At 45.3% G+C, this 10,835-nt stretch overlaps 1 protein-coding gene across 1 annotated transcript; it reads right to left on the bottom strand.

Annotated features, from left to right (window-relative positions):
• Positions 1 to 880: 880 nt before the first annotated feature.
• Positions 881 to 10,423, bottom strand: CCNG2 (cyclin G2). The gene is made up of 9 exons (XM_073542058.1): positions 10,268 to 10,423; positions 9,956 to 10,161; positions 8,252 to 8,396; positions 7,229 to 7,366; positions 6,860 to 7,110; positions 6,600 to 6,678; positions 6,385 to 6,483; positions 4,554 to 4,759; positions 881 to 3,178 (listed from the first exon to the last, which is right to left on the bottom strand). The coding sequence occupies exons 3-9, from the start codon at positions 8,387 to 8,389 to the stop codon at positions 3,040 to 3,042; spliced, it is 1,050 nt and encodes a 349-aa protein (XP_073398159.1). The 5' UTR covers positions 8,390 to 8,396; positions 9,956 to 10,161; positions 10,268 to 10,423; the 3' UTR covers positions 881 to 3,039.
• Positions 10,424 to 10,835: the final 412 nt, after the last annotated feature.

Below are 10,835 nucleotides of genomic sequence, written 5' to 3'. Positions count from 1 at the left end.
TACTTTTAACAGGATATTGATACAGTCTAAATTCCCTACCTGCATGCTTTTTGGAGTGTGGAAGTAAACCCACAAACACCTTGCAGATGTTGTCCTTGGTGGGATTTGAACCCAGGACCCCAGTGATGCAGAGCAGCATACTAAGGCTTCTTTTACACTTACCGGGTTTTTTGCAGCCCATATCTCAGCAAAAGGCGGTCTGCCGCAATAACGGATCACAAAAAAAAAACTTGCGGATCGCCGTTTTTCACTCTTCCAATACTATGTAATAAATATTGGGTGGGGGGGGGGGGGGGTGGGAAAAAAAAAAAAAAAAAAAAGGCATGCCGCAAAACCAGAAGTGACGGTGCACTGCAAAAACAAACTTCCGCTTTTTTTTTGCTGCCCTGTCCATACACCGTGAAAAAGAGAGCAGGCTCGATTTTTTTCACGGCCGCAAATACAGCCCTCACGGCACACCATAGAATTTTTGCAGGCCAATTTTGCAGCCCCATGGAAATCTATTGGGGCCGCAAAACACGGTAAGTGTAAAAGAAGTCTTAAGACAACTTTAAATTGGGTGTAACAGAAAAACAGTCTGACTACAGCTGTGGCAGACAACTAAACAAATGTAATTGGCTGGGGCTTGTTTTCCTTGCAGTGGCTGCTCTGGTACAATAAGGGCATGCATCTAGCAAGTCTTCAATTTAGCACATAAAAGAGGGGCCTGGGCACCAGACATCCCCCCCCCCCCCCCCCCCCATTATGTCCATTGTTGGAATAAAGATACAGTGGACAACCCCTTTAACTACATTGCACTTTACATTTCTATTTTTCTTGTTATCCCTCCCCCCACCTCATTTTATTCTTTTAAACTGAGTAAATTAGAAACGGACAAGTGTAAAATTTTTTTTTTTTTTTTTATTAGTTAGACTGCTGTTAAAAAAGAAAAATCAAAAACAGGACAGTCTAACAATATATGGAATAAGTTAAATATCTACATGCCATTTAACAAAATGCTTCATACATGTACAAAAATAACATTTTTTCTGTGCGTTTTAGATTTTTACATTTTTTATGTACATTTTTTTTTTATTTACACGTTTCTGTACATTTGTTTTTTGCACGATAGATTTCAACATACAGCAACAGCACCATTCACATTTGTACCTTCACACACCTACATGACCATACATGTAGAGATTGAACGTATCCACTATTCACATTTTTAACCAGATATACAGATCACAAATTACTTTAACTTTTTTCTTTTTAAACGAAATAGGAAGAGTTGTTAAAAATAATATCACTCCCGAAAAGAGGCACCTGTTAGTTTGGCAACGAGACAGCAAATCATCATTGGGCAATTCTAGCTATTAAACAATATTAAAGTCTTTGTTTACTATTGTATTTTATGCAAGAAAAAAGGAGAATTTCCATGTTTAGAATAACTTTGCTTTGATAGATTCTTTAAAATTGCAAAACAGAGGGCTTTGCCAAACTAAAAACTTATGCTTCATGTGTAAAGTCATGGAATAAACGGCACAATAATAATCTGTAAGAGTAAACTAGCATTAGTGTCACAAGGAAAAGCATGAACTAGATGATTAAATGAAGCTTTAAAAAAAAAAAAAAAAAAAAAAAAAAAAGGACTATCCATAATAGGATGGAGGAAGCCCCCCAACTGGAGATCGGTACTCTAAGAGTATGTGCACAGTGTCTTTCAGGCCAAAACACGTCTGGAGAAAATAAATACTTGACTAAAAGGGGTCATGTGCACATACAACAAAGTGCCAAAAGTTTTGTGTATGAAAAAAATTAAAAAAGTGAAGTCTCCATTTTAATATTGACATGCTTTAATTTTCAGCCATTACTCATCTTGGCCCAAGTTTTGCAGGCTACAACGCTGTTGCCCGGTATCCTACAGCTTTCGGGGCCCACGATGGCCAGGTGTGCAATAATGTCCTAACAGGTTCTCTTGGAACAACCTTGCCCTGCATTATCTTAGTAATAATGACGGGCGAGTAGAATCGTTGCTCGGGTCTCCCCAACCATGCTCGGGTGATCTCCGAGTAGTTTAGTGTGCTCGGAGATTTAGTTTTCATCATCTCAGCTGCATGATTTGCGTCTTGAAGACAGGCTGAATACATGTGGGGATTCCCTAACAAACAGGCATTCCTCACATGTATTCAAGCTGTCTAGCAGCCGCAAATCATGCAGCTGAGGTGACGAAAAATAAGGCTGTGTGCACACGCTGAGGATTCATCCGCGCGGATTTTGTAAAATCCGCAGGTGAAACCGCAGGTCAAAATACCTGCGGTTTTGCATCTCCTCAATGGAGGAGATGGCAAACCGCAGCAGAATCTGCAGAAAGAATTGACATGTCAATTCTTTCTGCGGATTGAAAACCGCGGATAATTCCGCACCGTTTGCATTGCGGTTTTTGATTCCCATAGGGAATCATGGTACTGTACACCCCGCAGCGGCCGGAACCGCAGCGTCTGCACACAGCCTAAATCTCTGAGCACGCCAAAATACTCGGAGGCCACCAGAGCATGCTCGGGAAATCTAGAGTAACGAGTATACTCGCACATCACTACTTAGCAACTATTCCAGTAAAGTCTCTGGGGATTTTGATAAAATCACTTATCAACTTCTGAGTAGTAAAGAAAACTAATAGAGTGCCTTTAACAATAGCTACCAAGTATAAAGTGTAATAGAGCAAGTGTGGCCACACGATCTGTGGAATGTAGAAGGAAACAGAACGGCCAGAGCGTATTAACAAGGAGGAGAAAAACACATTGCAACCACTGCAGTAAGAACTAAGAGGGAGAAGGCCAAACTGTTCTGGATCAGGCCTCTAAATGGAAAATGATTCTCAAAAACAGAGAAAAAACAGACTGAAAATAGGAGGATTAGGGGTAACAAACTGCTATAATAAAAATATTTTGCTGGCATTTTAGAATTAATAATCATGAGTAAGCAAATAAACACTAATCTCAGGTATCATCCACATCCGCAGTACTGTGACATTACATGCATATAAACGGTTATCCTTTGCTACAAAGGGTAGAGGTGACGACTACGGCACTTCAGTTTTGGCTTGTAATCGTCAAAAAAGAAAGACGCCTCAAGGTCACTTGGAGGAGAGCTGCTCAGACTGTCTTCCCCGCTGCTCATATCTTCACACGAATCCTCACTAAAAGGGTAGAAAAGCCAATTATTTTCCAGGGTTTCCCTCACCATTTATACTGTTTAGCACTCCCCCCCACAATATCTCATGTTAGATTACAGATGGCTAGGAATGAAAGGCATCTTCAAACCCCTCAATCTGATGGCAGTACAAGCAGTCGGGTGCCCCGTCTGGCCGCATGTGCAGACTATGCCGATCTGGCCATTTGGCACTTAATGTGGACAGTTGGTCAGAAACTATGGCTCAAAAACATAAGTTTCTTACAGATACTAAAGTGTGTTTTCTATAATCTTCTCAGAGGTTCAGACGTCAGCTACAATGTAAGCCAGTGTTCTGAAGGGGTTAGCACTTCACTTCCTCTAGTGAACATTTCAAGGTTTCACACGAGTTTCTAAGGTCTTTTTTTTCCCCCCAGAGGGGACCCAGACAATTGCACCACTTTGTAATGTCATGAAAACATGTCCATGCTTTTGAAGAAGCCATTGAACTGTTTACAATTTTCCCTCCTAAGGTTTCTACAGGAAGCCTGACAGGTATGTTTTTTAAATGGACTCTGTCACCAAGTTTTGGTCTATGTAATCTGAAAGCAGCATGATGTAGGGGCAGAGACCCCAATTCCAGTAATGTGTCACTTACTGGGCCTGCTTGGGGTAGTTTTGATAAAGATCATTGTTTTACCTGCTGATCTAGCAGTTCTCTGAATGCTGAGCTCTTTATAATCCCATCCATAGCACTGATTGTACACTATGCATAGGCAGAGAGCTATAGGCAGAGAGCTGTCAATTAGTTGTGGGGAAGGGGTTTTATAAAGGTCATGAATACTGATGGGCTATATAGCAGCAAGTTTACACTAGTTCTCTAGTGACAGTTATCAACAGGATATCACTTGAGGACAGCAGGTAAATGAGATTAATGATCAAAACTACAGCAAGCAGCCCAGTAAGTGACACATTGCTGGTATCAGGATCTCTAGATGTTGCTGCTGTCAGATTAGGTGGGAAAATACTGATGAGTTTTTCTTTAAGTGCCAAATCCCAGTACTTCTGCAGAAAAAAAAAACAAAAAAAACACAATAGCTGATAATCCAAGCAGATTGCTATTGCCTTCTCTGCACCAGAGGAGAAAAGCAGCGTTTATTTGCAAATGGGAACATGGCCTTATGGTCAGACATTGGTTTCGACCATTCTCATCATCTATTTCTCAGTTTTAACAGTTACAGCAACATTTTGCCTCCTTGAAAGACAACCCTGCCAGACTATAACTGCTCTGATACAGATCAGCAGTTTAAGATGATAGGAAAAAGCAGATGCCACATTGATGGCAGCCATACTTCTCTACATGAAAGCATTTTTGAGTAATCTGAATGTTTGCCAGCCCATACCTCTCGCTCTCATTCATGCAGTCATACTCGGGGATAGTTGGCAGCTCCGGGACACTGTAGTAACTATTGTGCAGGTTCTGTGCGGTACGTCTTGAGACAATCCATACTAGCTTCTTGTGGTCAGGTTTGCAGCATTCTGGAGAAGAATAATCTGCTAGACATTTTGATACCAGCTCCCGCCAGTAAAGCATTTCTTTGTCATTAACCTAGGAGGAAAAGGTATTTTTTTACTAGATCGTTAAAATTATGCTCATCACACAAATTGTAAGAGATAAAGTTTGAGTTGAACTAACTTTCTACATAAACTGTATTAAGCCCTATAAAAGACGTGCCCCCATAATCTGTACCCCTCTGCTTGTATGAAACGGAATTTGTGACCAGGTTTTTCCATTCAATGCAAGAGCAGCAATGATGTAGGGGCAGAGACCCCGATTCCAGTGCTGGGTCACATACTGTACTTTTTAGAAAAGCAGCAGGAGATTATCACTAGAGGGCTAGTAAACTTCCTGCCATGTTGTCCTCCATATTCATGAACTCCGTATAAACCCATCATTGGTGGGCAGTTCTAGTAGTACACTGCGCATAGGCAGAAAGCTGCCAGCTATATAGAGCCCAGCATTAAAGAACTGCTAGATCTGCAGCAGAAAATACTTATTTCACTCATTTATATAGTGCAATCAATTTCACAGCGCTTTACAGACATTATTGCCACTGTCCCCAATGGGGCTCACAATCTAAATTCCCCATCAGTACGTATGTCTTTGGAATGAGAGGAAACTGGAGTACCCGGTGGAAACCCACGCAAACACAGGGAGAACATACAAACTCCTTGCAGAATGTTGTCCTTGATGGGATTTGAATCCAGGACCCCAGCACTGCAAGGCTGTAGTGCTAACAGGATTTTATAAAAGTTGCAGAAAGCAGCCCAGTAAATGATATATCACTGGAATCAGGGTCTCTTCCCTTAAATCATGCTGCTCTCAAATGGGATAGCAAAAACCTTGTAACAGAATCCTTAGAAGCAGGGCTGTGGAGTCGGTAAGCCAAACCTGCGACTCCGACTCCTCAATTTCCCTTACACCGACTCAGACTCCGACTCCCACATATATTGCTTATATTTAAGTGAAAAATTTATTGTAGTACAATGTGAACCTCAGACATTTAATCATTTTTATGATCCAATAATCAAGATATTTAGATAGAACAGAATATATATTGGTGTACTACCCGGTTTTCATTCTTTTTGGTACAGATACAATATGGATAGACAGATATGGATAAATGGATAGATGGAGCAGATTTCTAATCTGCTTTTGCTATTGAAAACATTATCTATGAGCTCAAAAACCTTTCCGGTGATGCAGTTTTTTAAAAAGATGATCAGCTTTTGCAGCTGAAATACGTATCCTCAAAAAACACAGGAAAAACGCTGTGTGTGAATGTAGCCTTAGATCAGGAATGTAACAGCCATTTATAGCACATTTCATAACTTTCCCAAACTCCTATGAAAAAATATTCATCACATCCTGCATTGAATTACTGTACCCAATTTATTATATATTTTAGGAGTCGGTCCATTTTATACCAACTCCACCAAAATGAGCACCGACTCCACGACTCCAACTCCACAGCCCTGCTTAGAAGCAGAGCATGGCAATGTATGACTACCCAATAATTTCAGGACAATGTTCCAAAGAAAGCAGCTCCTTAACCGTATCTAGGTTTGTGACTGGAGCGGCTTTATAACTACATGTAACATATCACTCAATATCAGAGATCACTGTCACATAACACCCATGCTATCCTTGGGATAAGATCCCGGTTTAATTACCTTTGAATGTTTTTGTACACGTAGCGCTATCTCAAATAGTTCTAGAGACTTCAACGTTTCCACTTCGAGTGTAAGAAGGCACAGGGCTAACACTGAGGGCTGGAGAAAGAAGACAAGCAGGAATGTAAATCATGGAAGTCTCAGGAATGAGGAGAAAAAAAAAAAAAAAAAAAAAAAAAAAAAAAAAAAAAACCACCACACCACACACTGCTTACTTTTGCTTTGGAAAAAACGAGCCGGCAGTTACAAGCTTTCAGCTGTGCTTCCAGTTTCTCAAGGCTCAATACTTCTTTCCTGCAGAGCAGAAACCCCCATTATATGACATGCCTAATTCATGGAAACAAGAGCTAAATATTCAATCCAATCTGTAAGTGGAGGAAGGCTTCTCTGAAATATTTACTTTCCCCTTGTGATCGACATTACATTATGGCAATAGATTCTTGGCCATGTAACATAAAGGAGATGGCCCACTCACCTCTCAGAGGAATGGCAGAGAACGATTGTGTGATATAAATGCAAGAAGGTTAAGGCAGTGGTTGCTTTGAATTCAAAGTGCAGTTTTTCTGAAATGATCTTTTCCATCCGTTTAATGTCGGACACAGTGCATTTACATTGGCTGATGCGGATCACGTCATGGACGGACGGGACGTTGCAGTCTTCTTCCACGACTCGTGCTGCCAACTGGAAGCAGCAAACGCCAATACAAGAGAGGTGCTTGGGCTTCACCTTAACACAGAAAAAAAAAAAAAATCTATTATGTAATTGTAATTTCCTGGAGGTGAAGAGCATACCATATCCAAGTAGTACGAAAGCTTCTTCCAATCTATTCTCATTCTGGCTTTACCTTCATAATGGCCAAAAATCGATCCAAGATGTTCACAGCCAAGACAAAGGTCTCCGTGCTCAAGCCAAAGAAGTTTGTAAGACTCCATAAATCTTCGACTTTTTCATTTCTGGATTTTGGACAGATTGTATTGTCGTTCTGGAAAATACACAGAATTACACGTCAGAAATGGTAGCTACTTATTAGGGGAATCCCAAATATATATTTTATATACACAGACACTGATTTTGGTCTGAAAAGTTGTACTATTCCTGTGAAAAACATCAGTGCCTATAGTGTCATTGTTTGGCATGAAATGGTAGATCAGATTATCTATGACCTGCTGGAATACCGTGACATTCAGATTAGGAATATATTACTTCTAGGGTGCTCAGCAGTGCCGTAGACAAGGGTCACCTTCGCTAAGTTATTACCAATACAGTATCCTTAAAGGCCCTTTTACATTTAGCGATGCACCAGCGATCCGACCCGGTCAGGATCGCTGGTGCATCGCTAAAATGATCGCTAGTGAGCTGTCACACAGAAAGACCTCACAGCGATGCAGCAGCGACGCAGCGCACGATACTCACCTTTCACACACAGCGATCCTGGCGTCCTCCCGCCCGGCTCCACGCGTCGCTCGTCTCACACAGCAGGAAGCCCAGCAGGAAGCAGACGACGAGAAATGGAGCCGGACATTCTCCCACGATCAGCGATGGACAGCGGGAGAGCCGGTCGTTGGTAAGTATCACACATAGCGATATCGCTAGCAATATCACTATAACGTCACAAAACCGGTGACGTTTTAGCGATATTGCTAGCGATATCGCTTAGTGTAAAACCCCCTTTACTCCGGTGCCAATAGGACTGAATTATCAATTATCCTGTACAGTCGGACAGTCTTAGGAAACTACATAAAAGTCACTGGTATGACGACGTTCAGAAGGGAAAAAAACAGACCGTGCTGGCCAGTTATTACATATGTGCAGAGTTTATGCTGCTGGACTCCACCTAGACACTAATAAGCAGCCCTCCTCTGCTCACCTCTGCGGTGGACTCTAGCAGGATCAGGCCCTTCTCCCGGGGCTGGTACTTGGTTTCTTGCTCCAGATGGACATTGAGCTGCTTTAGGAGCTTGAAGGCCTCGTTGCTGATGTGATCCATGGCTGCCAAATCCTTCATCTTGGATCTAAGAGAGAAAAAAAAAAAAACACCCAAGTAAACAACTCTGAGCCTAACAATCAGCTGCTGGGGGGCAGGGCCAAGGCAACAGAGGGGGAGGGGCCAGCCACAGATCACTTGTCACATCCACACAATACAGGACATAATACTGATCTTGGGTGGATTCCTTTTGAGTATCTAGAGATCGAGTCTTATGAAGCCAATTCCAGGCCGAACATCACCTGTAGAGCGTCCGCATCCCCCCCATCCGTCCATCCAGAGAGCGTCCGCATCCCCCCCATCCGTCCAGAGAGCGTCCGCATCCCCCCCATCCGTCCAGAGAGCGTCCGCATCCCCCCCATCCGTCCAGAGAGCGTCCGCATCCCCCCCATCCGTCCAGAGAGCGTCCGCATCCCCCCCATCCGTCCAGAGAGCGTCCGCATCCCCCCCATCCGTCCAGAGAGCGTCCGCATCCCCCCCATCCGTCCAGAGAGCGTCCGCATCCCCCCCATCCGTCCAGAGAGCGTCCGCATCCCCCCCATCCGTCCAGAGAGCGTCCGCATCCCCCCCATCCGTCCAGAGAGCGTCCGCATCCCCCCCATCCGTCCAGAGAGCGTCCGCATCCCCCCCATCCGTCCAGAGAGCGTCCGCATCCCCCCTTCCGTCCAGAGAGCGTCCGCATCCCCCCTTCCGTCCAGAGAGCGTCCGCATCCCCCCTTCCGTCCATCCAGAGAGCGTCCGCATCCCCCCTTCCGTCCATCCAGAGAGCGTCCGCATCCCCCCTTCCGTCCATCCAGAGAGCGTCCGCATCCCCCCATCCGTCCATCCAGAGAGCGTCCGCATCCCCCCATCCGTCCATCCAGAGAGCGTCCGCATCCCCCCCATCCGTCCATCCAGAGAGCGTCCGCATCCCCCCCATCCGTCCATCCAGAGAGCGTCCGCATCCCCCCCATCCGTCCATCCAGAGAGCGTCCGCATCCCCCCCATCCGTCCATCCAGAGAGCGTCCGCATCCCCCCCATCCGTCCATCCAGAGAGCGTCCGCATCCCCCCCATCCGTCCATCCAGAGAGCGTCCGCATCCCCCCCATCCGTCCATCCAGAGAGCGTCCGCATCCCCCCCATCCGTCCATCCAGAGAGCGTCCGCATCCCCCCCATCCGTCCATCCAGAGAGCGTCCGCATCCCCCCCATCCGTCCATCCAGAGAGCGTCCGCATCCCCCCCATCCGTCCATCCAGAGAGCGTCCGCATCCCCCCCATCCGTCCATCCAGAGAGCGTCCGCATCCCCCCCATCCGTCCATCCAGAGAGCGTCCGCATCCCCCCCCATCCGTCCATCCAGAGAGCGTCCGCATCCCCCTCCCCACACAGGCATTCCAGTACACAACAAATACTGTAGCACAGAGGGAGACTAGATCATCTCTCCATGGAGCCACACTGACTGCCCCCCTCCTATAGGGACAGTGACCATGGGGGGGGGGGGGGGCATAAGTCTTAGAGGCCAGTTCCCAGCAGAGGAGCCGTAAATCGCCCCCTGCCGTGCAGCCATCAGTCCCCTCCATACAGGACAGGTGAGGGTGGTCGCTCACCTGCACAGATGGCACACACGGAGCAGGGCTTCCCGTCACCTCACAGTGGGGACATGGCCATCCTGGACGGAGCAGGTCAGCAGCCCCCACGCCCACACACCGCTGCCATCACTCCTCCGGGCTCTAGCTCGTCTCTCTTTGCCTTGTTATTGTTTTCTGGTCCTTCAACGCCCTGGAGCCTCAGACGTCACTAGCGGAGGAATTTCCTACAAAAACGAACACAAAGAACACGGCCGGAGAGTAAAATAGTCCCTAGCAGCTCTACGGGGGGGGCTTATATCCTCTCTCCGGTTATTTCACTATAATTCTCACCAGTGTGAATGGAACATGAAGAAGAATAGGTTATAGAACGAAAGGCGCGGGTCCGAAAGCGATAAACAGAGTAAATAGTTCGGCGGAGTTATACACGAAACAGTTCCTACGTCACTGGCTTTTAAATCCCTGCCTACCGCCTCCCTGTCATTAGCAGTTTGAAAAGACCGCCCAAATGGTCCGGATATGTGATTGGATAAAAGAAATGGGTCGCGCCTGATTGGTTAGTGGGTTATGAAACGAGACAAGTGATTGGCTGCGGTGATTGTGGTTTGCAGGTTCTTGTTGCTGGACAGATTTGAGCAGAAAGGTTAGAGTCCTTGGCTGAGAATTTGTGGACATGCGCAGTAGCAGTGCAGTCCGTTTGTCACCTCTGCACCTGGCAGCCGTGTTTACACCGGACTGCTGCCATGACAACCCTTTTGTTCCCTGGCGTGCAGCAAGAAAATACTGGCATTTTATCCTCACTCATTTTTAGTGATATTTTTCTCATATTGAAAACGCATGAGGTGATTTGTATTTGCATTCTTGAGCAGGGGAGCAAAAAAAAAAAATATTAGGAAAACAG

Source organism: Dendrobates tinctorius, unplaced genomic scaffold, assembly GCF_039654945.1.
Source record: "Dendrobates tinctorius isolate UK_male_01 unplaced genomic scaffold, ASM3965494v1 ptg000011l, whole genome shotgun sequence".
NCBI classification, from domain to species: Eukaryota; Metazoa; Chordata; class Amphibia; order Anura; family Dendrobatidae; genus Dendrobates; species Dendrobates tinctorius.
This window is presented reverse-complemented; position numbering and strand designations above follow the sequence as displayed.